This window comes from Camellia sinensis, chromosome 12, assembly GCF_055761805.1.
Source record: "Camellia sinensis isolate YWXY chromosome 12, ASM5576180v1, whole genome shotgun sequence".
In the NCBI taxonomy this organism is placed as follows: domain Eukaryota; kingdom Viridiplantae; phylum Streptophyta; class Magnoliopsida; order Ericales; family Theaceae; genus Camellia; species Camellia sinensis.
The window spans coordinates 112,697,970-112,725,387 of NC_138972.1; the positions used below are offsets into that span (position 1 = coordinate 112,697,970).

The window sequence follows — 27,418 nt, forward strand, 5'->3', positions numbered from 1 at the left end:
AGGAGGTGGCAATTGGTGATTACTGCGATTGGTGGGCACAACAACTAGGGAGGATTTGAATTAGGGGTGCCCAAATATTGGGTTGGGTTTGGGTCATATTTGCACTACATAATTAAAGCATGCATTATTAGGCTTAATCTAACTATTTCAAGCCTTGACTCTAGAATTTTTAAATTCTAAATCCGTCCACTAAATCCAATCACCAATTGTCATCTCTTGTACGATTGAGTAAAATACCGACATAACAGTGTTTCATTTTACTATATAAATCAATCACATTAAAATAGATATAAATGACAAATATTATACAGGTATCCAAAAGCACATCTGTCCATTCATTCATTCCCCCTCCCCCTTTTTTTTCATATTCACATTGGACTTTCACACTATTCTCATTCATTGTTTTCTTTTCTTTCCGCTAGGAAGAATGAGCAAATATTCCAATTTGATTAATATATATCTATTCTATTATATGAAACAAAGGTGTGACTTGGTGTTTATGTCACAATTTTTGTCTATTACCTATTTATCCCTTATAACTACCTCTATATGCCTCACAAAAGCAATTATAAAAAGATATATAGAAAGATTTGCAAAGACCGACATACAAAGAGGGATATACAGCTGTACACTTCTAGTTAACCCACCATAACCTTTCCAGTTGTACACTTATGACTTACACTTCTAGTTAACTAAAAAGGTGAGGTTGGAATGTTAGGTTTTGAGGAGAAGTGTAGTTGCTTTTGTTTGAATGGCAGGTTTGATGATCAATATTGGTTGTTACATTATTATGTTAGACACAAAAGATAATGCTGAACTTCATGGCTAAGGAAACTGTCTAAACTCTTTGCAATTTTGACCTTATATGAGCCACCCAAGCCCCATTTTCATAAGCTTATTGAGGGATATATTACTATCTCAACAAGAAGATAGGATCCATAGTTCATACACTTAAAAAATATCCATTTGAGGTTCATTGTGTGGTGGTGGGAAGCAGAAGCATTGGCAATCTGAACAGTGTTGTAGCGGCAAAGAGAGCTAGCTGATCATGGGACCTGGTGGGCCGGGAGGAGGCCGTGGTGGAGGAGGAGGAGGCCGTGGTGGAGGACCTGGCGGATGGGGTGGTGGGCCAGGAGGAGGACCTGGCGGATGGGGTGGTGGACCAGGAGGACCTGGAGGTCCGGGATGGGGTGGCCCGGGAGGACCTGGGGGTCCAGGTTGGGGACCGGGAGGTCCTGGCTTCTACCCCGGGCCTGGTGGTTTCTTTGGTGGCTTTTGTAATGATTTATGCAACGTGGTATCTTCTTGGCAAGTGTCTTCCCATTTCTCGAATGTGATCAGCAAACTATATATTTTAGCCCCCTTTTTCATAATATTGATAATTATAATGTCATCACCAGATTAATACTAATTATCTTATATGATTCAGTTTATTTTTATTTATTTATTGGGATCTAAATATGCTATTTGGAAATTGCAGCTTATCATGTCTTTGCTGTTGCTGGTTGTTTCAAGGTTGTTTCGGTGGGCCCCGGCCCTTTGGGCCTCCTGGTGGTGGGCCACCTCCCTTCTGATGTGAGATTAAGGCCTTGTTTGGTTAATAAATAGTCCAATTTATGTTCTTTGGGCTTCTCTCAGTTTCTTCATATTTTTTGGCCATTTCTTTTCTTTTCTTTTCTTTTTCATATAATGATTAGAGCTTCTTCTTGTTTGGTGGTTTATTGTTAATAGAATGTAATTTTTTTTTATTAAGTTATTATTAAATGCCTTACCAGATCATTAGTGAATGGTTGTGATTAGCTTTCACACTCATTTTTATTTATTTTATTTTGAAACATGTTTGTTAACTTCATGGTGATGTTGCATGTACTTGCCTCCTTCACAAAAAAAAAAAAAAAATACAAAATACAAAAAAATACAAAAGTTGACTGTTCTCCACTTTTTTTTCTTTTTCCATTTTTGGGTCTGCAATTAAATGGGGCTGATGTATGACATAAAATTAATTATACATGATATATGAAATATATATATATATATATATATTGAGAACAGATATATGATATTTGTTGTGTAATAAATAAATACATGTAAAAAAGTGAAATAAAAAAAAAAACCTGAAAAAGTTCATTCATTGACTTCATTTTTCATAATTGGATATGAAGTTGACATAAAATTGTTTCGTTTGTTTTTATTGTGTTTGGTTGCATAATTTTTATTTTGTTTAAATTTTTTTTTTTAATTTTTTGAGAACATGAAAAATATTTATATTAAAAACAACATACAAAAACAAGACCCCAAAAGGTTATACAAATCATACAATAAAAATATATATATATCAATTACGATTCACAAAAAATCACGGATCTTCTCAAAGATAGAGATATAGTTTGAAAAACAAAATTTGCATCAAATCAATCAAAATTGGCTTGAAAGTCCGTTGTCCTTGTCGTTACACTCACTATGACATGAGAGAAAGTTTAAGGCTTTATTTGGTGGAGTTTTGGAACGTTAGTTTCAATTTTTGAATTGCACACCGTGTTTATTTACAGTTTTTAGAAATTAATTTTACACTTACTTTAGAAAACTCTGTTTAAGGCTGAAAAATTTGGACTAACCGGTTGTCCGGTTGGTTGACCGAAACAGTGCATTATTATTATTATTTTTTTTTTTTTTTTTTTTTTTTTTTTTTTTGCAATTGACACATTAATTTTTATATATTTAATTAAAAATATTTTTTGAATTTTTTAAAAAAATTTATGAACTTTGAATAAAATTTTAAGTTGTGTGTTTGATTATGAGTTGTAAATTTTTGTATCAAATATAATATGTCACATCAAAAATTTCCCACTCAATTCAAAACTCATTCACCAAACAAATTTTCTACATTCAAATCATAATTTCAAAGCTCACATATTCAAAATATAACTCTATTCTCAAATTATATTTAAAAAACTCTAGCAAACGCAACCTAGGTGTATTAACAAAAATAACTTCCATGAAAAGCTCCAAATTGACTTCGGTTTCAAATGAATTTGTTCTCCGAGTAAATATCTACAAGTAATTGCATGTGAAATCTGGGTATTAAAAAATATTTTACAAGCCATCCGCCAAACACTACAAAATGGAAAGGAATGTTTTTTTTGTGCATAAAATTGTTTCACGTGTAAAATATTTTACTTCGAAATAAACAGTCTTTGGATTGCTCATTTACTGAAATCAATATTTTAAGACCTTGAAGCCAATGAGCCGCAAAAATGATGACTCAATTGTTTCTATTATGGCAATACGAGATCTCTCACTTGGTTGATGATGATACCGTCTCAGAAATGACCAATGCACAGTGAGTGATCAAAGTGTGTATATGTGAGTGGTTTTTGCAAAACAAGTTGTAAAAGAGTTTTCTCCAATCAATGCATAACTAAAAATAGGTCTTTCTTTTTCTTTCTTTCTTTTTTTTATTTTAATTTTTTAATTTTTATTTTCGAGCGAAAGGTAAGATCTTCATTAATAAGAAAAATAAAGCACTCCAAGATCAGAAAAAAGAATAGGACTTATATAGCTCTAATTCCTAAAAACAAACCTCCGCAAACGGTGCATGATTTTATAAAGTTATCTCCAAGGTTCTGGCTAACAGGCTTAGATTGGTTCTTCCTGCTCTGATCCATCAATCTCAAAATGCTTTTGTTGTAGGGCGTTTGATTTCTGATAACATTTTGCTTGCTCATGAGCTGTTGGAATTTATTTGAACGCGGAAAATGGATAGTAAATCTTTTTTTGCCTTAAAATTAGACATGAACAAGGCTTATGATAGGGTGAATTGGGAATTCCTTTGTCAGGTTCTTGATATTATGGGTTTTAGTGCTTATTGGATTCGACTCATCTCTCAATGCCTCTCAACAGTGTCCTTTTCGATCTTGGTAAACTCACAAAGTCTGATTGGTTTCAACTGACTTGTGGGTTGAGGTAGGGCGACCCGTTATCACCTTACTTGTTTTTAATAGTTGTTCCAACTCTGTCTTCGGGGTTTGATAATCTAGCTTCTCAACGGGTGTGTCGTGGGATTTCCATTTGTCAACGGGTGCCCTTGATTTCTCATCTTTTGTTTGTAGATGATTGTTTAATCTTTATGCCGTTTGTCATGGCTGAGGTTTGGTGTCTTAAATGGTTTCTGGAGGCCTTTTGTCACCAATCTGGGATACATATTAATTTTCAGAAATCAGAATTGTTTGTTAGTCCTAATATGTTGCCTTCACATGGCCAATTTCTTACGGATTGTTTGGGGATCAAGTTTGTTGCGAAGTTAGCCACCTATTTGAGAGCTTCGTTATATGTGGCACTACTAAAAAAACCACTTTTTGCGACCGCTATAAACCGTCGCAAATTATAAAAAACAGTCGCAAAAGACTTTTTGCGACGGCTCATGCGACGGCAAATGGGGGTCGCGAATGTGGGGGTGGCAAATACTTTTTGCGACCGCAAAATAGCAGTCGCAAACTATTTGCGACCGCCTAATCTACTTATCGCGACTAATATTTTGCCGTCGCAAAAAAATTAAAAAAATACCTACAATGTATTAGCGACCATCTTGTTACCGTCGCAAAAAAAATATAAATAAATAAAATACCTACAATGTTTTAGCAACCTATATTCTCATATATATATATATATATATATATAGTATATACAATAAATATAAAGTGATATTTGCAAAAATTCTAATACACATGTATTATTTTCCATCACTTCCCTCAACAAAATATAAACTACCCCGGATTCCTCATGATGCAACCAAATCCAACAACTTAAACTCTTACTTCTCTGTGGAGATCAAAAAGCTCTACGGCCATCCACCCTAGTTGCAGAACCACTCTCTCATCACTCATTTATCCAGCTGCATTCATGTTAATTATTGCATACGAGTGTAAATTGCAGCATAACATCTGCAGTCAGTGTTTTAGCCTGATAAGTGGAAGTTTCACAAGGAAAACCCTTCAGCCCACTAACATAAAGTAAATGCAAGGGGGATCATACTGGACTGAATTAAGCTAAAGCAACATGGTCTTTGGCTAACAATAGCATTAGTTGTTAACAAGACTTCCCACATTGAAAAACACATTACAAAGCAACATCCAGCAGTGCAAAATAAACTTCAGCTCTAATACAAGCACCACCAAATACACAGTTGCAACTTCATAGAAAAAGAAAACACCAAGAATCATTCACATATATCTGAATTTCTACTAGAAGCTATAACTACAGTAAAGAAGCATCAACCATCTCTGAAATAGAAGACCCCTGGCATACCTTGCGAGAGTTCACAATATCGATTTTGCTGAGGAAGTGATTCAAGTATCCTTGCATTGCAACCTTTGCTCTGTCTGATATGGAGTGCTGCCTTCCAAGAGCTGGTCGAATAATTGGAAGAGCAGCACTAGATGGAACATCTCTGAACAAAAAACCACCTGTAAGAACTGTAGTTATAGCTCGTCCATGGCGTGACATGCTCTCACCTCATTCCTGCAATACCTGTAGAAAAAATACAATAAAAATAAAATAAAATATTATAAAATTATTCAACTGCCTAATAAAAGCATATCAACCAACAAATTTTGAGTCCTGACTACTTGGTCCTAATGGAACAAAGTGACATAAGAACTAAAAATGGGATAGCATGAGAACTTACAAAGCTGCTCATTAACTGTTACTTGAAGGACAACAGCAGTGGAAGATAATGCCAGGCCATCCCCAATGATAATTGCAGCAGGACTGGGCTGACCAGCAATAAAGCGAGAAACTAAGCCAACCACCACTGCGGTCACCAAGACCTGCATTTGTTGTGCACGTTACAAAAAACAAAACTAAGATACAAATGCATCAATGCACATAAAACTGCTGGCTTGTGGTAAAACACAAGTGATAATATTTGAAAAACAAGTTTTCCAACCACCTGAGCAGAGCCCAAACCAAAAACATATTTCTTCATAGTACTCAGTCTTTCAACAGAAAGCTGCAAAATGAAGACAAAATGCTTAGCTTTTCTTTGTGTTATTAGCAGGTCAAATGTCATGGCAAATAGCTGTCTAGAGAAATTAACTTCAAGGTTTGATGGATTCTACCTCCAGGCCAATATTAAACATCAAGAAAACAACTTCAAATTCAGCTATCGCCTTTGTTTCATGTACATGATGAATAATAGAGAGAGACCATAAGGTCCAATCAATATGACAGCAGTCAAATATCCAAGAACAGGACTGCCTAAACATTGCAACAGATAAAAAACATACATTATCAATGAAACAAATAAAACTCCAAACACATATTAGAAGAAGAAAATGGCCAGAAAATACATGCAGATGATGGCTGAGTCCAAGAACAGTATGATTGTTGTTATCAAACCCATTAAATTGTACTCCTAGCAATTATAGTGTTCTACTTCTAGACGTTTACAAAAGCATAATCAATAACAAACAAGGATAATGAAACATGAGCTATGAAATGCCAAGTAAAAAAACCTGGATATAAAAGAGTTCAGATAGTGGCATTTGTATGCCATCCTTTTGCAGGAGCCATGCTAATCCTCTATGTACCATTCCAAATTTATCTGATACTATATAGGAACAATCATGAAGTGCATGTACCTTATACATCCAAACATGAAATCATGCCACATGCTGCAACCATCTTACACTAAATAAGTCAAAGATGAGGCTTCAATTTAACTACTACAATAATAGATCATGAGATTCAGTTACCTCCAGGGATTTTTTGGAATATAGGTACATATATGACACTTGCAAACAGCAACCACGACATGCCAAAAAGAGAAGCTTCCTCCTCATTTACCTAAAAAAAAGAAAAAATAAAAGAAGAATACTAAATCATGTAAACTGAAACAAAAAATATAATAAAATCCTAAACAAATAAGTAGTATGGAATACTAGGTTCTGAGGGCAAACAAAGTAAGCAAGGGAATAACTGTCAACATTAAGTCTCTCAGAAGTCCTTATACGCTAGCTGAGTTAGGTTTGGGCTTGACCTGTAATGACAGAAACGAGAGTTAAAAAAATATTAGATCTAGAATTTTTTCTTTCCTAAATAGAACATGTCTAATTGATATTCAAAGCACATGTAGCAGCCATGAAATGAACAGCATATTCAACAATTTTGCAGAGAGAAGTAATTTGAACAATTCAAGCGATGAAGTGTTTCCAGTAATTTGAACAATTCAAGTGATATTGTTGTAATTTACACACTGTTGTAATTGAACAACACATATCGGTGATACATTACATGGATATATATATATAGAGAGAGAGTACGAAGAGCAGAGAGGAGAGCAAGATTACAGAGAGAGAGACAGACAGTTGAATCGATTAATGTTTCAATTTACACATTACAAATTAATCGATGAAGATACGTCAAACATTACAAAGAGTAAGATTCGAGCGATGAAGATGAATCGATGAAGATGTGCCAAACATTACAGAGAGGGACAAAGAGAAGTGTTTAGGCTTACAAAGATGAATCGATGAAGATGTGCCAAATCTCGATTATGGATCGATCGAAATCTTCATCAACTGCAGATTGAAATCTTCAACTCTTCATCAACAATCGATCAAAATTTTCAAATCTTCTTCAAAGTGAGAGTCTAGTGAGAGAGACAGTGAGATTTGAGCAAGAGAGTCGAGCGATAGACATATTTTGAGAGAGAGAGTTCAGATTTGGGAAATAAGGGGAAAAAAGGGGGACGGGTCAAGTTTTTTTAGTGATTTGGGGGTTTTTTATTTTTTTATTTTTAAGAACACAGTTGGGTCAATTAAAAAGAGATTTTTTGCGACCGCAAAACAAACGGTCGCAAAAAGATAGACGCAGAAAGTCATATTTCTAGTAGTGTGGGTAGTTGAAAAGGAGACTTATTTGCAGGAGTCTTAAATAAATTGCAAGCTAAATTACAGGGATGGAAAAAAAAAATTCTTTCTTTTGCGGGGAGGTGTGTTTTGGTGAAAAGCTCCCTTCTATCTATCCCCATTTATCTCATGTCTGTCTTTAAGGCCCCGGCTTATTTTATTCGCCAAGTTCGGAGTATTGTAACTAATTTTCTTTGGAAGAAAATTGATGGGACGGGACTTGTGGGGAAACGTTGGTCGTCTCTGTGTTTACCTAAACGGGAGGGGAGGGCTAGGTTTGAGGGATCCGGGTGCTCTTAATCAAGCACTTTTGGCCAAAACGGCGTGGAGAATTTTAACTGAACCTCAGTCTCTTGTAAGCAGAGTTTTAGTGGCTAAATATTGTCATAAGGAGGGTTTTGTCTATGCAAAGAAAAAATGGGGGAGTTCTTGGGGTTGGAAGAGTATTCTTTGGGGTAAGGAGCTTCTTCTAAAAGGTTTGTTGTGGGTGGTAGGTAATGGGAAGAAGATTGATCCGTTTGAGGATAACTAGATTCCTACAACAAGTAACGTGATGATGGGTCGAGGTTTGGGACAGCGTTTTTATTCACTTAAAGTGAAGCATTTGATTGATTCTCAACTTCATCAATGGAGGGCACCTTTAATTCGAGTCCTTTTTCCTGATGATTTGGCCAAGCATATTTGCAATATTCATCTTCCTATGGCAGAAAGAGACTATAAATTGATTTAGCATTTGACTTGAGATGGCAGGTATACAGTCAAGTCCGAGTACTATCAGGTGGTGTCCGACCGTGTTGTTTATTCCTTAAATCGCCCAAGTATTAGACGGGACTGTTGGCAACAGCTTTGGAATTTTAATATTCCACCTAAATGGGCTCTTTTTATCTAGAAAATTTTACATAGAATTTTCCCTGTTAAGGTCTTTTTTCATTTACGGGGTGTACCGACAGATCTTAGTTGCCCACGCTGTTACGCAACTGAGGAAACTCTTGAGCATTTTTGTTTTCAATGTCCACACTCCCAATATGTTTAGAGAGGGTCTCGGCTCTAAATTTTAACATAGGAGAAGTTATCACTACAAGAAAATGGGGCTTAAAAGACGGAACTATTTGCGACGGTACACTTGCCGTCGCAAAAAGTAACTTTTTGCGACGGTAAAAAATACCGCCTCAAAAAACAGAGTATTTGCGACGGTAAAAAATACCGTCTCAAAAAACGGAGTATTTGCGACGGTTGAAAAATACCGTCGCAAAAAAGGAGAGTATTTGCGACGGTATTTTCTGCCATTGCAAGTACTCTTCTTTTTTGAGACGGTATTTTGCTACCGTCGCAAATACTCTGTTTTTTGAGACGGTATTTTTTACCGTCGCAAATACTCTGATTTTTTGAGACGGTATTTTTTACCGTCGCAAAAAGTCACTTTTGTGGTTTTTTTTTTAAAGTGAATATTTTTAAATTTTTAAATTTTTTTTAGATGCACTTTACTTAAATGTATCTAAAAAAAAAAATTATGAAAAAATATTTTTAAAAATTAATAAATACATACAAATATAAAAAAAAATGTATTGAATTATTGTATTTCTTTTGTATTTTTGGTATTTAGTGAATTTTTAAAAGATTTTTTTACTTTTTAGGTGTATTTATGTTAGGTATGTCTAAAAATTAAAAAAATTCAGTAAAAATAATATAACACGGAAAACAAGAAAGTATAATTTTCTCAAAATAGTTTTTGGAAAACTCTAACCTAACATAGTGATTGTGGTTTTGAGACAGCTTCATCTATATACGTCACAAAATAGTTTGAATAAATTCAATGGTATTTTTCTGTCACAAAAAAAATAAAAAAAACGATGTCGTCTTACTCTTTTAATATAACATCTCTTTTCATTCATTTTTTCATTTTCCTGTCTCTCTGTATTTATCTCTCTCTGTTCTCTTTATCTCTTTCACTCATCACTCTTCTTTCTCTGTCTGTCTGTGTATCTCTCTCATTTTCTCTCTGTGTCTCTCGCATATCTTTCTTCTCTCTATCTCTTATGTCTTCTCTCTTTATCTCTCTCGTTCATCTTTTTTCTCTCTATCTCTCTCATTTATTTATTTTTTTTCTCTCTCTCTTATTTATATCTCTCTCTATCTCTCTCGCCCATCTCTCTTTTTCTGTGTCTCTCTCTCGCTCATCTCTTTTCGCTCTATTTCTCTCTTTTTGTCTATCTTTCGCTCATCTCTTGTTTCTCTCTCTTTTTCTATCTCTCATTCTCTCTCTCTCTCTCTCTCTCTTTTTCTGTTTATCTCTCTCTCTCTGTCTCTCTCTCACTCTCACTCTCTCACTCATCACTCATCACTCATCTCTGTCTCTGTATGCTTGTCTATTTGTGTATTTCTCCCTCATTATATTCGTCTTGCTCACTCTCTTCGTCTCATATTCTCTATTTATCGAGCTTCTCCTCGATTTATCTATCTTTTCTCTCATCTCTTTTCTCTCTCTGTCTCTTTCGTTCATCTCTCTTCTCTCTATCTCTCTCGTTCATCTATTTTCTCTCTCTGTCTCTTTTTCTGTCTCTCACTCTCTATCTTTTTCTCTCTTTGTCTCTCTCTCTCTCTAACTCATCACTCTTCTCTGTTTGTCTGTCTGTCTGTCTCTGTCTCTGTCTTTCTCTCTTTCTCTCGTTGTCTCTCGCTCATATCTCTTCTCTCTATCTCTCTCATCTGTCTTCTCTCTCTGTCTCTCTTCTCTTTATCTCTCTCGCTCATCTCTCTCTGTCTCTTTCTCATTTATCTCTTTTCGCTCTTTCTCTCTTTGTCTATATCTTTTTATCCATTTTTTCATCTTCATTTCTCTCTTCTCTTTCTCTCTTTCACTCATCACTCTTCTCTCTCTGTCTGTTTGTCTATCTGTCTCTCTTCTCTCTATGTCTCTCTCTTTTTCTGTGTCTCTCTCTCGCTCATCTCTTTTCGCTTTATTTCTCTCTCTTTTTGTCTAGCTTTCTCTCATCTCTTGTTTCTCTCACCTTTTCTATCTCTCTCTCTCTCTCTCTCTCTCTCTCTTTCTCTCTCTGTCTCTTTTTCTGTCTATCTCTCTCTCTTTGTCTCACTCTCACTCTCACTCTCTCACACTCATCACTCATCTCTCTCTCTGTATGCTTGTCTATTTGTCTATTTCTCCCTCATTATGTTCGCCTTGCTCACTCTCTCCTTCTCATATTCTCTATTTATCTATCTCTTCTCTCATCTCTTTTCTCTTTCTGTCTCTTTCGTTCATCTCTCTTCTCTCTATCTCTCTCGTTCATCTCTCTTCTCTCTCTATCTCTTTTTCTGTCTCTTACTCTCTATCTTTTTCTCTGTTTGCGTTGCTCACTCTCTCACTTCCGTCTTCTCTATTTACTGAGCTCCTTTTCGATTTATCGATCCACTACCATCATCGCTACCACTCCACTACCACCACTACTGCTACCATTACCTCTCATCTACCACCGCTATTCTATCTCCTCTACCACTACCACAACTTCACCACTTATCTCATTCACCATCACTACCACCACCACTATCACCTCTTATCCACCACTTTCACCACTACTGCCATTTCTATCCTCTACCACAAAAAATTAGTTATTGATTTTTAGTATAAAAAAAAAAAATGAGTCACAAAAAAATTATTTTCATTGACCACAAAAAATTAACTTTATTTTAATGAAAAATATTATCCCTACTTCTACCAAATAAAAAAAAAAATTTTTTTATTCATTAAAATAAATATGAAACAAATAAATTTTCAACCTTACTAAATGTAAAAAAAAATAAAATTCATCAACTATAAAAAAAAAAATTATTTTAATAAAAAATAATTTTTTTAACAATTCTTCCGTTGAAAAAAAAAAAAAAATCATTTTATTATTTAAATATTCATTTGTAATAAAAATAAAAAAAATTCTCAAACCCAAAATCCCCAACGTCAAAAATCCCTAATCCCTTCCCCCTTTTCCATTCCCGCTCGTTTTTCCCCCCTCAACCAAAAATCCCCAAAAAAAGCCCTAATATGCACACAGCTCTCTCATTCCTCTCATTTCATCTCATCTCATCAGTCTCTTTCTCACTCTCATTTTCATCTGCACAGATCGACTCCACACCGATCAAACTCGCAAGATCGACTCCTCACCGATCGACCTCACTCTCTCATTGCACCGATCGATCTCATAGGTAAGCTTCTCTCTCTCTCTCTCTCATCTCATCAGTCTCTCTCTCACTTCATCTCATCAGTCTCTCTCTCACTCTCTCATTTTCGTCTGCACAGATCGACCTCGCAAGATCAACTCCTCACCGATCAACCTCGCAAGATCGACTCCTCACCGATCGACTTCACGGATAAGCCTCTCTCTCTCTCTCTCTCTCTCACATCTCATCAGATCTGTTATTTATTTGGAATTAAATATGTTCATTTCTGTTAGGCAATCAGATCTGTGTGTGATTTTTTTTTTTTATGGCAACAGATCTCTGAGTTGGAATTAAATCTGTTGATTTCTGTTCGAAATTAAATCTGTTATTGGAATTAAATATGTTCATTTCTATTAGGCAATCAGATTTGTGTTTTTTTTTTTTTTTTGTGTGGCAACAGATCTCTGTGTTGGAATTGAATCTGTTGATTTCTGTTTGGAATTAAATCTGTGATTAGAACTAAATCTGTTCATTTCTGTTATGCAATCAGATCTGTTTTTTTTTTTTCTTTTTGAATTACTTTGGAATTCAAAGTAACCTTTCTTAAACATTTGAAATAGAAATCCTGGTTTTTAGTATTGGTTGAAATCCGTGCATGGTTATGACTTCAAATGACAGCCCTTGTTTCATTGATATCTTATTTAAATTTTGTTCATGCAAAAAATGCCCTTGGTCTAATTTTCTGTGGGATTCTTGTTACAAGTATATGTGATCTTTTATTTTGACATTTTGTGTTTCAATCTGGTTTTAGATTTCAGTTTTTATCATCTTGGAATCTAATGAGCTACTTTCTAGGTCAGTGCATCAGTAATCACATTTTTTATTTCTTTGGTAGCATAATATGCTCATTACAATTCTAGTTTTAAGCCTTTGTGTCAAATTTGAGAGTTGTCTAAATTGGCCTTCTTGTTTCCTCTATCAGTTAATTGTAGAATCACTTGAATGGATTGTACCCTGCTAATAATTTGAACTCTCTGTTTTAAAGCTGATTATTTTAGTATTATGATATTGGATTGTCATATATGAGGTTCTTAATTTCTGTGAACCTGCCAATATGTATTCTTCATTTAAGTGTCTGCTGTGATACAATCATACAGGAGGACATCAATAACCAATGAAACTAACAATGATGGTACGTACTAAAATCCTAAAATATCTTTATGCTATTTTATGTTTTATTTTTACTGGTCAAAAAGGGTAGGAGGGAAAAGACCAAGTGGTGTCCCTGCATGGAGAATGGGCCTCTATCCAATCATAGTTGGACTAGCACTAGTAGATTATTGTTATTTAAAGTCCTGTGCAAAATAAAGTAATATAAGCAGATGACTTATAAAAGAGAAACACATAGGCTTATTTCTTATTATCTCGTCAAGGGATGCTACTATTTGTTCAGTACCATCATGTTTAGCCATGGAATTGATTGAAAGTGTCAGCCACTAGGCTATCCCCAGTTAATGTTTTCAAGGACAACTGAACATTGTAACCTAAATCTTTTTGGCACGAGGAAAAAGAAAAGAAAATAAAGAAAAATGGGGAGGCGTTATGGATCAGTTTCATAGGATAATAAAACATATACCTTAGTTTTTTATTCGAGAATTTGTAGTCTGCATTGTGGGATTCCTGCAAGAAAATGCCTGCATTATAATTTCTGATATTGTTTCTGAATGGTGATTAATAGGGAAGAACTAATACAGAAAAAAAATTGACCTGGATAGGTTAATGCATCATATGATTGTTCAGGTCTCTTCTGAACAGGAAACTTTTGCATGAGGAATTGGTGCGGTGTCACCACCACCACCACCACCAAAATATGGTGTGGGATTCCAGTACCCATAATCTTCTTCTACAATCATAGCTTGATTGGCACGAAATTCGAGGTGTTGACATCTCAAAATCAATCAACGGGGTTGGATTGGCACGAAACTTGGCACACACGACCGCCTAGGCACAAGAGACTTGTGGGAGAAGACGGGACTCCAATCGGGTTCCCAAATTAGGAGTTAGAGACGAATTTCACTCTAGGCAAACTAGTTTTTTAAGAAATTTGAATTCGAGGTGTTAACGCCTCAAAATCACCAAAAGGGGTCGGTTTAGCACGAAACTTGGCACACACGACCACCTAGGCACGAGAGACTTGTGGAAGAAGACGGAACTCCAATCGGGTTCCCGGTTTGGGAGTTAGAGCCGTATTTCGGTTTAGGCAAACTAGTTCCTTAACAAACTTAAATTTGAGGTGTTGACGTCCCAAAATCACCCAACGGGGTCGGATTGACACGAAACTTGGCACACACGACCGCCTAGGCACAAGAGACTTGTGGGAGAAGACGGGACTCCAATCGGGTTCTCGGATCAGGAGTTAGAGACGGATTTTACTCTAGGCAAACTAGTTCTTTAAGAAACTTGAATTCGAAGTGTTAACGTCCCAAAATCACCGAAAGGGATCGGTTTAGCATGGAACTTGGCACACACGACCGCCTAGGCACGAGAGACTTGTGGGAGAAGACGGAACTCCAATCAGGTTCTCGGTTTGGGAGTTAGAGCCGTATTTCGGTTTAAGCAAACTAGTTCCTTAAGAAACTTCAATTCGAGGTGTTGACTCGCCAAAATCACCAATTGGGGTCGGATTGGCACGAAACTTGGCACACACGACCGTCTAGGCACGAGAGACTTGTGGGAGAAGACGGGACTCCAATCGGGTTCCCGGATTAGGAGTTAGAGACGAATTTCACTCCAGGCAAACTAGTTCTTTAAGAAACTTGAATTCGAGGTGTTAACCAGTGTTGTGAAAAGCGCGCCTAGGCGCAAGGCGTGAGGTATGCGCCTTAATAGGACCCAGGCTTGGTGCTTTGAGGAAGTCGCTCGCCTTGGACGCGACTTGAACCAGGCGCGAGAGGCGCAAGGCTCGAGCCTAGGCGCGCTTGATTGTTTAATTCCTTATTATGATCTAATGACTGTAATGTGTGTTCGAATGGCTCCAATCATAGAGGATTACAACTCATATACAATACAACCCAAATTTGACTAATGAAATCCCTAATCTATGTCGTGTCTTCCTCTCTCGACTTCGACTTCGACTTCGACTGGGCTGCTGGACTTTGACTTTGACATTTCAGGTCACTGTAATGTGTATTCTTTATTTTGCTTAATTTCTTTCTTCTTTTTTTTTTTTATCTATGTACTCCAACATTACTCTTTATTTTACTTATCTATATACACAAATTGTTTAAAGAATTTCCCAAAACTCTTCAAATGGAACTTTGAAATTTTTTATTAAATTAACTATTGTAATAGCTAGTATGTTCAACTGAATAAAATATGATAAAATTAATTATAATAGCTAACATGTGTTTTTTAAAGAGTTTCTTAGGTTTTGGAGGAGGAATAATTTTATTTTTTAGATGTCCAAACAAGCAAATTGGAAATTGTAGATCTTTTTAAAAAAGAAAAAAAAAAAAAAAGCCTTAGGCAAGTTGTATTAATGGGCTTGAGTTTGGGCCGGCCCTTAAGATGGTGAATCAATGTACAGTATACCCACATTAAGGGCCCTCTTTTCAAAAGAATGAAAACAGAAATGAAAATTGATTTTGTGTCTTACTCTTACACCGGTAATTAAGTTCTCTTTTTGTCATTATTCATTAGGTTACTAATTTTATCAGATTAATAAATGAAAACAATATTCCAAAAAAAAAATCCAATTTTTAGAAAATAAAAATATCAAAAAAATTATTTTTGTACAAAAATGAAAATAATAGGTTTTTTCAACTTGTACATGTTAGGCACAGTTTTTTGAAAATTATTTTGAGTTTTTAATGTGTTCAGTGAATTTTTTCATATATATTTGTTTAAAAACCTTTTACTGCACACAATCTAAATGTATATAAAATGTATGTTTGTGAATAAATATGAAAAAAATAGTTTGAAAACCAAACATAACACAAACACACAAAAAACACTAAAATGGGCCCAAAAGAGAAGATCAATAAAATGGGCTGGAGAAGCAGATCTGGACTGCAATGAGTCTGGCCCAATAGGCCCAATTCAAATCCAATACTCTCTCTTTATATACTATTTTGATTTTTACCTAGTTGTCTTGTATCTGAGTGTCGACGACAAACCCTAATCCAGCGACATCTCGTGATTGGCGGCCATTGAGCAGAGCTTCATAACATAAGAAATAGGTATATATATATATATATATATATGTATATGTGTATGTGTAGTGCGAAGTGAAATTTACTTTTGATTAGATCGAATTGAATTGAATGATTGTTATGTTTGAGTGAAGAAGAAACTGAGAAAAATCAGCCTGTGATGAGAACGTTTTAGACATGAGCTGCAACAACAATTTGCGCACCCATAAGTTTGGGGTTGTTGATGCGAGGAAGAATGTGTCAAAATGCTAATCTGAGGCTTTTTTTGTCTTTTGGGAATTTGTTGAACCCTTTCCAATTTCTTAAATCTTTCTTATACTCTGTTTTAAGTTTGTTTCAGTTGGAAATATGAGAAATTCTATGTTATGACGTTGGTACTCTTTGGTTAAGATTTGTTGATTTTTTTTTTTTTTAATAATCGATTGTTCGGATTAGTTTACGCGTATTTCAACTAATCTTAAGATTCACGCAAAGTGTTCTCTCCAACAAATGTGAGCTCTGGATGTGGTCCAAAGAAATTGATAGTAGCTCGTGGGAGTTAGTTATGAGTACTTTGGTGTTAGTTATTGCCATTGGGGGTTAGTTATGATTTTATACACATTGTGGTGTTAGTATTAGTTATGACTTATATAACTGTATTAGTTATAATTTAGACGTAGTTATTTAGTAATTTCAGAGTATGACTTAGATTGGTTATAATTTAGCTATAGAGTTTTGTGATGTTAGTTATGACTTTCATTGGTTGTATATATACCATGTGGTGTTCCATTATTATTCAATTTATTTTTTAATTATAACCTCTTAGAATTCAATTATGATCCACAAATGTTTGCATATGATAAAAGAGTGTGTACTGCAGCATAATTTTGAAAATATTTTTTTGTTTTTAATAATTTTTTATTTATTAAAATGACTTATTTCTTTTTCTTCTTCTTCTTCTTCTTCTTCTTCTTTTTTTTTTTTTGTTTTTTGTGTTAAAAAGAAATATTTGGATGCCAACTCTGAAATTACTAAATAACTACGTCTAAATTATAACTAATACAGTTATATAAGTCATAACTAATACTAACACCACAATGTGTATAAAATCATAACTAGGTATAACTAACACACTACATCACAAAACTCAATAACTAAATTAAAACTAATAGTAATACTAACACCACAATGTGTATAAAATCATAACTAACACTAAAACCAAGCATAACTAACCCCCAATGGCAATAACTAACACCAAAGTACTCATAACTAACTCCCACGAGCTACTATCAATTTCTTTGGACCACATCCAGAGCTCACATTTGTTGGAGAGAACACTTTGCGTGAATCTTTAAGATTAGTTGAAATACGTGTAAACTAATCCGAACAATCGATTATTAAAAAAAAAAATCAACAAATCTTAACCAAAGAGTACCAACCTCATAACATAGAATTTCCCATATTTCCAACTGAAACAAACTTAAAACAAGAGTATAAGAAAGATTTAAGAAATTGGAAAGGGTTCAACAAATTTCCAAAAGACAAAAAGAGCCTCAGATTAGCATTTTGACACATTCTTCCTCGCATCAACAACCCCAAACTTATGGGTGCGCAAATTATTGTTGCAGCTCATGTCCAAAACGTTCTCATCACAGGTTGATTTTTCTCAGTTTCTTCTTCACTCAGACATAACAATCATTCAATTCAATTCGATCTAATCAAATATAAATTTCACTTCGCACTACACATACACACACATATATATATATATATATATACCTATTTCTTATGTTATGAAGCTCTGCTCAATGGCCGCCAATCACGAGATGTCGCTGGATTAGGGTTTGTCGTCGACACTCAGATACAAGACAACTAGGTAAAAATCGAAATAGTATATAAAGAGAGAGTATTGGATTTGAATTGGGCCTATTGGGCCAGACTCATTGCAGTCCAGATCTGCTTCTCTAGCCCATTTTATTGATCCTCTCTTTTGGGCCCATTTTAGTGTTTTTTTTGTGTGTTGTGTTTGGTTTTCAAACTATTTTTTTCATATTTATTCACAAACATACATTTTATATACATTTAGATTGTGTGCATTAAAAAGTTTTTAAACAAATATATATGAAAAAATTCACTGAACACATTAAAAACTCAAAATAATTTTCAAAAAACTGTGCCTAACATGTACAAGTTGAAAAAACCTATTATTTTCATTTTTGTACAAAAATAATTTTTTTGATATTTTTATTTTCTAAAAATTGGATTTTTTTTTTGGAATATTGTTTTCATTTATTAATCTGATAAAATTAGTAACCTAGTGAATAATGACAAAAAGAGAACTTAATTACCGGTGTAAGAGTAAGACACAAAATCAATTTTCATTTCTGTTTTCATTCTTTTGAAAAGAGGGCCCTTAATGTGGGTATACTGTACATTGATTCACCATCTTAAGGGCCGGCCCAAACTCAAGCCCATTAATACAACTTGCCTAAGGCTTTTTTTTTTTTTTTTTTTTAAAAAGATCTACAATTTCCAATTTGCTTGTTTGGACATCTAAAAAATAAAATTATTCCTCCTCCAAAACCTAAGAAACTCTTTAAAAAACACATGTTAGCTATTATAATTAATTTTATCATATTTTATTCAGTTGAACATACTAGCTATTACAATAGTTAATTTAATAAAAAATTTCAAAGTTCCATTTGAAGAGTTTTGGGAAATTCTTTAAACAATTTGTGTATATAGATAAGTAAAATAAAGAGTAATGTTGGAGTACATAGATAAAAAAAAAAGAAAGAAAGAAATTAAGCAAAATAAAGAATACACATTTTTTATATTTTAGCGAGTGAAAAATGAAAAGTATGATTGAAGTTGCTCTTATTTGTTTGGCTATTCAATTTTCAAGATCAAATTTGAGTTTTTAATTTTTAGTGAATTTTTTAAATATTTTGATCAATTTTTTATTTGCAAAATCTAAATTATAGATAATTTTTTAGGTATTTTTTTAAAGCATTTTTTTATATTATTGGCATCCGGATATTTCTTTTTAACACCCAAAAAAAAGAGAAAGAAATAAGCCATTTTAATAAAAAAAAAATATTAAAAACCAAAAATATTTTCAGAATTATGCTATAGTACACACTCTTTTGCCATATGCAAACATTTGTGGGTCATAATTGAATTCTAAAAAGTTATAATTAAAAAATAATGGAACACCACATGCATAAGCATGTAACCCATAATATATAATCAATCTCAATCATAACTAACATCACAAAACTCTATGGCCCCGTTTGTTTCTAGAGATAGAATGGAGGGGATTGATAGTGAGGGGATTAGTAGTGAGAAATTATTAAATTATTTTTATATAAAATAATAAAACAAATAAAAAAATATAAAAAATTAAAAATTATATTTTAAAAAAAATTTCCCATATATAAAAAATAAAAAAAATAAAAAAATTTCTAATCCCCTCACTATTTTTCTAATACCATCTCTACCTCCTCCTTACCAATTCCCTCTCCAAGGGTATTAGTAATACCAAGGGACTAATAGTCCCAAGGCCTTCTCCCAAAACAAACAAGGCTATTACTAATACCTTGTTATTAGCAATCCCAATACCCTCTCTTTCACCCAAAACAAACGGGGCCTATAACTAACTCATACAGTTGTTAGGGCTGGGCATAGGGTTATCCGACTCGCCCAAACCTTCCTACCCGATCCAAACCGTGCATGTATGGGCGGTTTCGCAAACACATTAGGGTAGGGTGCGGTTTGGATTTTATCTAATTTTCGGGTTACGGGCGGGTTGCGGGTTTGACCTGCACCCGCTTAACCCGCCCGCATAAAACTTTTTTTTTTATTTATTTTAAATCTGACCGTTCAAAAAAATCTCCTTTTTTTTCCCTTCAAATCTGATCGTTAAAAAAAAAAAAAAACCTAATCAAACTCTCTCACTTTATCTTCTCTCGGTCTGTCTTTCGCTCTCACTCTCGCGATTTTCATTTGCACTGCATACACCCACTGATCGAGTCTCTCTCTCGTCGCAAGATCGACCGATCGACCTCATCGCACACCTCACGGGTAAAGCCCCTCTCTAAATCTCAATCTCTGTCTATGTCTCTCTCCCCGATCTTTGGTTTTTTTCCAACATATCAGATCTCTCTGTCTCTGATCTATCTCCCTCACTCTCTCATCTCATAGTCTCTTACTCTGTAGTTTTGCATCTACACCGATCGACTCTCTCTCATCGCAAAATCGACCGATCGACCAACTCGCTCATCGCACCGATCAACCTCACATCACAGGTAAGCCTCTCTCTCTCTCTCTCTCACCCCGATCTTTGATTTATTTTGCAACATATCAGATCTGTTAAATTTTTTTGTTGTTGTAGCAACAGATTTGTCTGTGTTTGTTTGGAATGTATGTGTTTTTTTAATTTAATTTTTGATTTAATGTATGTGTTAATTTTTGGAATTAAATCTGTTGAATTAAATGGAGTATCAGTTCATAAATCTGTCTGTGTCTGTATAATTTTTGGAATTAAATATGTTTTTTTTTTTTTTTGAATCTGTATGGAAATTGGATCTGTATTGAATTGCACCATAATGGGTTAAACTTGGCTTAAATTTAAGCCTTTAAATGAAGTCCAGGATTTAGTTACAGTTGCTTAGAATTTATTATTATTATTATTCTGTTTTGTTCTTTTCTATAACCTCCCTACACCTTCTTTGTATCATCATCTGAGCACACGTAGTTCACTAACACCTAAACAATGATAGTGCACAACTTGTTAAGTTTTTATATGGAGGACACGAATTATAAGAAATATTCAGTCCAGTTTGGTGTCTTGAATTGACTTACTCATATTTTTTTGAAAACATGAGAAGCCAACAGGGAGATATTGTAGGAATTTATTGATAAGAAAGTAAAATTTAAAGATCACAAGAGTTGCAGCCTAGGACTCTTGCATTGTCTAGCTCTTTGAATAAGAAAACCATTAACCCTAAAACAGTAAAGACTTGAAAACTTTGCTGTCATTATAATGTCTCAGTTGACAGAAGAAATCATTATAACAGTTTACTGCTGGCAATTCGCCTAGAATGGATAATAGCATATTATGATCCTTTCCTGAGGAAACATGAACTTCCAAGTCCAATTCATTTTGGCTGTGGATGGAGGACTTGAAGTGGTTCTTTTATGGTTATGACAATAACCATATACCTGTTTTGATTTTCTTCAAGATTTAATACTAAGATCTCTGTGATTTATCCCATATGGTAAGAGAAGGGTTATTGATTTTTTGAGAAGCCCACTTATTAACTTGGAACAAAAGCTGGATAGTGCTTATTGCTTTCTACTTGTCACATGGTTATGTAAAAGCTATAGTTTTATCTTAACATGAGACTCGTATATATGAACATCCTATTGTAATTTTGAGTTGTTGGGCCAAAACTGTTCAAAATCAAGTTATGTTTCTCACCCATGTGCTTAGTTTAACATGTAGAGTTCCTTCTTTCTTTTTCTTTTTTTTTTTTTTTTTTTTTTTTGAGGTCTGTGACATTAGTTTGCTAGCTATAGTTTTGAAATTATCAGAAATTAGTAAATGAAGTAGATGAAAACTCTTGCTGTTCAATAGTGGGTCATTTTTATATTTAAAAAGAAGAGTTGTGAAGAAAAATATTTGCATTGTCAAGGCCATAATATTTATGTTAATTTGTTGAAGCTAGTTAAATGTGGCTCCTCCTTGTATATTATCCACTTACTAGTGGTTGGTTTTACGAGTGATTACCAAGGTGGGTAATGAATATGATATACACTTTTTTATACACTTTTTTTCTCAAAAGAATTATGAAGATTGAATATTAAAGTTTATATTTTTTTGTGCAGGGTTCATGAAAGTTGGATTGGATGATTCATGATGAAATTTGATATCTAAGAAATGTTTTTTTTTTTATTTCATGGGCTTGAATTGAATGAAGTTTGGCAATAAATTTTTTTTTTAATTGCATTTTGGTTTTGGATGAATGTAAGTTAATGAATTTTTTTTTTAATTTAATTTAATTTTTTTTTTTTTTGCATTTTGGATGAATGTAAGTTAATGAAGAATTACTCTTTTTTTTTTTTTTTTTTATTTGGGTTAGGAATGATGAATGTAAGATTTTTTAATTTGGGTTAAGAATGATGAATGTAGGATGAATGCAAGTTAATGATGAAGGTAGATTTTGAATGATTTGTTTAGGTTACGAATTGATTTTGTTGTGTTTTTTATTTTATAAGTTTTTTTTTATAAGTTTTAATTCATTAATTATTAATGTTAGAGCATTTTAGAAAATGGGAGGAAAAAGGTCTAAAAGAACTATTGATAAAAAATGGGGGAAAAAAAAAGGGTTTAACAAAAAAAAATTTGAAAAAAAGTTTAATCAGCAAACCACCCACAACCGTGAACCCTATTCGCACAAACTGCAAACCGCAGTGCGGGTGGTTGCGGGTTGACTTTTCCTCAAACTGCATACATGCGGGTGGGTTCAAATCGAACCGCAAATCGTCCCAAACCGAACCGTGAACACCCCTAACAGCTATCTAAGTCATAACTAATATCACAAAACTCTATAACTAAATTATAACTAATATTACGATCACAATGTGTATAAATCATAACTAACCAACACTAAAACCAAGTATAACTAACCCCCAATTAGGGCAAACAGGCCGGGTCGGGTTGGGGATCACACTCCCTGTTTCCGATCCCTGATGATGAAAATTCTCCCGTCCCTGTCCCCGATCCCCGACGGGGAACCTATCACCGTCCCCGTCCCTCACCCTCTAACGGGGATCGGGTTTCCCTGACCCCGAAAATTCCCTGACCAAAAAAAAAAAAAAAATACAAAAAACAAAACAGAAGTAATCTTTTTCATTTTGAACATTAACACCATCACCAATAGTATCATCCCCAATCTGTTTCATTTTCAACATCAACATCATCAACAAAATCATCAACAACAACATATCCCAAATTTGAGTGTGTATCATTAACATAGATTTGAGATCTCTGTGTCATCAAACAGATATGGGATCTGTATATTTGAGTCTGTCACAGAGAAAGAGAGAGGACAACGGAGGTGATGGTGACTGCAACGAATGACGAAGGTGGACGGCAAAGATGAGAGGAGGGGATGCAGCGGCAGTGCGAGATGGACAAAGGTGAATGAGAGGTGCGAGAGTGATGAGGTGGACCGAGGTGCAAAATCGATGAGAGATGAAGTGATGATGCTAGCTAGACGGCGACTCTGGCGTCGCGGATAGTGGCGGTGGTGCTGAGGAATATGAGAGATGCGAGAGTGAGAGAGAGTAGAGGGAACAGAGAGAAAGAGAGAGAGAGAGAGATAGAGAGACAGATGAGAGATCATAAATATAAATAGAGCCCAGAGGGGTATACATATGAATGGAGGATATAGGGGTATAATAGTAATTTTACTTCGGGGGAAACTAGGACGGGGTCAGGGTCGAGGCTAAGGACGAGCTAGGGCTAGAAAACGTATCATCATTCCCGTTCCAAAAATCATCGGGGATTCATTTTCGAATACTATTCTCGACCTATTAGGGTATTTTTCGAGAAAAAACCGCTCTAATCGAGGTTGGGGGGCAGGTCCCTGTTGGGTCGATTTCAAATTGCCATTCCTACCTCCAATGGCAATAACTAACACCAAAGGGGTGCTTTGGGAAAATAATTAAAAATTGACTTTTCAGCTTGTTCTGGCTTTTTTTGAAAAAATGTTTAAAAAATATGAAAGATGATGTAACTCAAAATGGGTTAAAAATTGAGAAGTGATTTTTAACCCACTTCCCAAAAGAGGCCAAAGTATTTATAACTAACTCCTACTAGCTGTTAACAATTTCTTTGGACCACATCCTGAGCACAGATTTGTTCGAGAGCGTTTTACGTGAATCTTAAAATTAATCAAAATACGTGTAAACTGGTCGAAACACTCGATCATTAAAAAAAATCAACAAATCATAACCAACAGCATCAACGTCATAACATAGAATTTCCCATATTTCCAACTGAAACAACCTTAGAACAGAGTATAAGAAAGATTCAAGAAATTGGAAAGGGTTCAACAAATTCCCAAAAGACAAAAAGAGCCTCAGATTAGCATTTTGACACATTCTTCCTCGCATCAACAACTCCAAACTTATGGGTGCGCAAATTGTTGTTGCAGCTCATGTCCAAAACGTTCTCATCACAAGCTTATTTTTCTCAGTTTCTTCTTCACTCAAACATAACAATCATTCAATTCAATTCGATCTAATCAAATATAAATTCCACTTCGCACTACACATACACATATACATATATATATATATATATATATATACCTATTTCTTATGAAGCTCTGCTCAATGACCGCCAATCACGAGATGTCGCCGGATTAGGGTTTGTCGAGAGAAAACTAGTACGTAAAAATCGAAATAGTATATAAAGAGATAATATTGGATTTGAATTGGGCCTATTGGGCCAGACTCATTGTAAGTTTAAAAACACCTATAATTTTCATTTTTGTACAAAAATAATTTTTTTGATATTTTTATTTTCTAAAGATTTTTTTTGGAATTTTATTTTCATTTATTAATCTGATAAAATTATTTACCTAGTGAATGACATGACAAAATGAGAACTTAATTACCGGTGTAAGACACAAAATCAATTTTCATTTCTGTTTTCATTCTTTTGAAAAGGGGGGCCTTAATGCGGGCACATTGTACATTGATTCACCATCTTAAGGGCCGGCCCAACCTCAAGCCCATTAATACAATTTGCCTAAGGCTTTTTTCTTTTCTTTTTTTTCCCCCTTTTTTTTATAAAAAATCCACAATTTCCAATTTGCTTGTTTGGACAACTAACAAAAATGAAACTATTCCTTGTCCAAAACCTAAGAAACTCTTTAAAAAACACATGTTAGCTATTATAATTAATTTTATCATATTTTATTCAGTTAAACATACTAGCTATTACAATAATTAATTTAATAAAAAATTTCAAAATTACATTTGAAGAGTTTTGGGAAACTCTTTAAACAGTTTGTGCCTATAGATAAGTAAAATAAAGAGTAACATTGGAGTATATAGATAAAAATAAAAAATAAAAAAATTAAGCAAAATAAAGAATACACATTTTTTATATTTTAGCTAATGAAAAATAAAAAGTATGATTGAAGTTGCTCTTATCTGTTTGGTTATTCAATTTTCAATATTAGATTTTGAGTTTTCAATATATATTTTTTTTATTTTAGTGAATTTTTTAAATATTTTGATCAATTTTTTATTTGCAAAATCTAAATTATAGATAATTTTTTAGGTATTTTTTTAAAACATTTTTTATATTACTATTTTATACTAGTTGGACCCCGCATTGCTATTAGCTTTTTTAAGTTAGCTTCATATGTGAAAACACACAGTTGCATTCCCAGTTATATAATTGTTAATATTATTCTGCATATCAAGGTGCTCAAAATGTTGAATCTGTCAATTAATCAAGTTTATATATAGAGCAACTATTAAAGGTATTGTTGCTCTTAAAAAATAATCTAATCTTTTCATAGGATACATTATGTCAATTGTAGTATTCTTATTTCATCTATTTATATAACTTCTTTTAAAAATTTAGTTTCTAAAAATATAGCTAAACCATGTAATATGACTAAATATGTCATATTGGGACAATTTTTTTAAAAAATACCATCTAATAATTTAAATTTTCAAAATTAAATTAGAGAATGTCCTAATATGTTCAAAAGTAATAATAATAATCATTTGTACTTTGGAAGATCATAGTATATGGACCATTTTTAATTTCACCCAATAGAAGTTTAACAAAATAACATAAGTGACATGTTTTTACGTATTATTTTGGAAGACCATTTTTTCTTTTTAGGCTTTTTTTATTTTTATTTTTATTTTTATGGATCTTTGTGGAGTAGAAGATTATATACAATATTACAGTTCCTAAAAACATTAGAACCATATAAACTCTGCCCATGCATATTTAGCTTGGATTTTACAAAATATTTCAATTAAAAAGCAAGTATGAAAATGAAGAAAAATCATATAACTTTCATCAAACATGAAATATGCAATTAAATATTGAATAAACATTATCAGTAATGTTATTTCTAAGTGTGGATATACATGAGTGAAAAAGATTGTCACAAACTGCGTAGAATGCACGTTTAAAAAAATCAAGTGAGCAAAACTAACAAGAAAATATTATCATAAGGGAAAAGTGAAAAAAAATATATTAAGGAATAAAAATTTAGTGGGATCTAACTCCGAGGTAGTTTTTGGTTCAATAAAATACAATTGAAATAAAATGATGATTCTATTCTCAAGTTTAATTTACTATTACTACTCCCTAAATAAATCTTACATATATTATAAATAAAATTATCATTTATTATTATAAAGGAATGTTATTCCGTAGAAAAACTAAGGAATGAATATTTATTAAAGCACATACAAATGACTGTTATTTCGTACAAAATCAACGGAATAAATATTTATCAAAGCACACATAGCATTAGAGGCTTTTTACAAGAACTTACTTTTCCTTGTTCGGAAATAGTAAATGTGTTCTTTGGATAATTTTTTCACATAGCTAGCACATTATATCCATGATTTATCAAAAGTAAGAAGAGTTAACACTGCAAAAACGAAAGAAAAAAAAAAAATCACATTAGCTTTCCATTCAAAGCAGAATACATAAAATCAAATATAAAGTAATTTAAAATTTTTAGCAAGGCAAAGGCTCACCTGAAATTCTTTTTGTTGAGTGAGAAGTGGATTTGTTACTTCCAAAAAATGTTGCCTCCATCATTCTTCTATAAAACTTTGGTCCGAATAATAGTAACATTTGGACAAACACATGCTGGCTCTTGGTTGGTTGAGCCAATAGTGAGTGGCGGAGCTAGAAAATCAAATTAGATGAGGCACTTATTAATTACAATATCAAAAAGTTTTACAAAAATATTTCACGCAAGTTTTTACGATTGATTTCGAGAAACATCAAAAAAATAATGTTATTTATAACTAGTGTATCATGGACAATATAAAAAAATATAGATATAAGTCTTAAAATAAATTATATAATGATAAATTATTTTTTTATACAAAATT

General features: G+C 33.6%; 1 protein-coding gene, 1 long non-coding RNA gene and 1 other non-coding gene across 12 annotated transcripts; 1 reads left to right on the plus strand and 2 right to left on the minus strand.

Annotated features, from left to right (window-relative positions):
* Positions 1 to 4,661: 4,661 nt before the first annotated feature.
* Positions 4,662 to 27,192, minus strand: LOC114275438 (K(+) efflux antiporter 2, chloroplastic-like). 10 transcript variants are annotated; one of them, XR_014347066.1, is made up of 9 exons: positions 26,848 to 26,941; positions 13,693 to 13,736; positions 6,977 to 7,036; positions 6,513 to 6,843; positions 6,117 to 6,255; positions 5,948 to 6,007; positions 5,684 to 5,825; positions 5,305 to 5,526; positions 4,662 to 4,940 (listed from the first exon to the last, which is right to left on the minus strand). XR_014347066.1 is itself a non-coding variant. In XM_082899627.1 (9 exons), exons 5-9 carry the CDS (start codon positions 6,551 to 6,553, stop codon positions 5,507 to 5,509), a joined length of 402 nt encoding a protein of 133 aa, XP_082755753.1. In that variant the 5' UTR covers positions 6,554 to 6,671; positions 6,753 to 6,843; positions 6,977 to 7,036; positions 13,693 to 13,736; positions 26,848 to 26,941; the 3' UTR covers positions 5,079 to 5,506. The 10 variants fall into 10 exon arrangements, 6 of the variants coding, with proteins under 6 accessions (XP_082755753.1, XP_082755752.1, XP_082755755.1 ...); XR_014347068.1 differs by lacking the exon at positions 4,662 to 4,940 and adding an exon at positions 27,056 to 27,192 and having other exon boundaries at positions 5,079 to 5,526; positions 6,753 to 6,843; positions 6,984 to 7,036; positions 26,848 to 26,946; XR_014347067.1 differs by lacking the exon at positions 4,662 to 4,940 and adding an exon at positions 27,056 to 27,192 and having other exon boundaries at positions 5,079 to 5,526; positions 6,753 to 6,843; positions 6,957 to 7,036; positions 26,848 to 26,946.
* LOC114275843 (U6 spliceosomal RNA) lies at positions 6,519 to 6,622 on the minus strand. The gene has a single exon (XR_003633881.2). It is a non-coding gene; the product is annotated as a U6 spliceosomal RNA (small nuclear RNA).
* LOC145804725 (uncharacterized) lies at positions 11,856 to 22,491 on the plus strand. The gene is made up of 3 exons (XR_014347070.1): positions 11,856 to 12,101; positions 12,196 to 20,553; positions 22,136 to 22,491. It is a non-coding gene; the product is annotated as an uncharacterized LOC145804725 (long non-coding RNA).
* Positions 27,193 to 27,418: the final 226 nt, after the last annotated feature.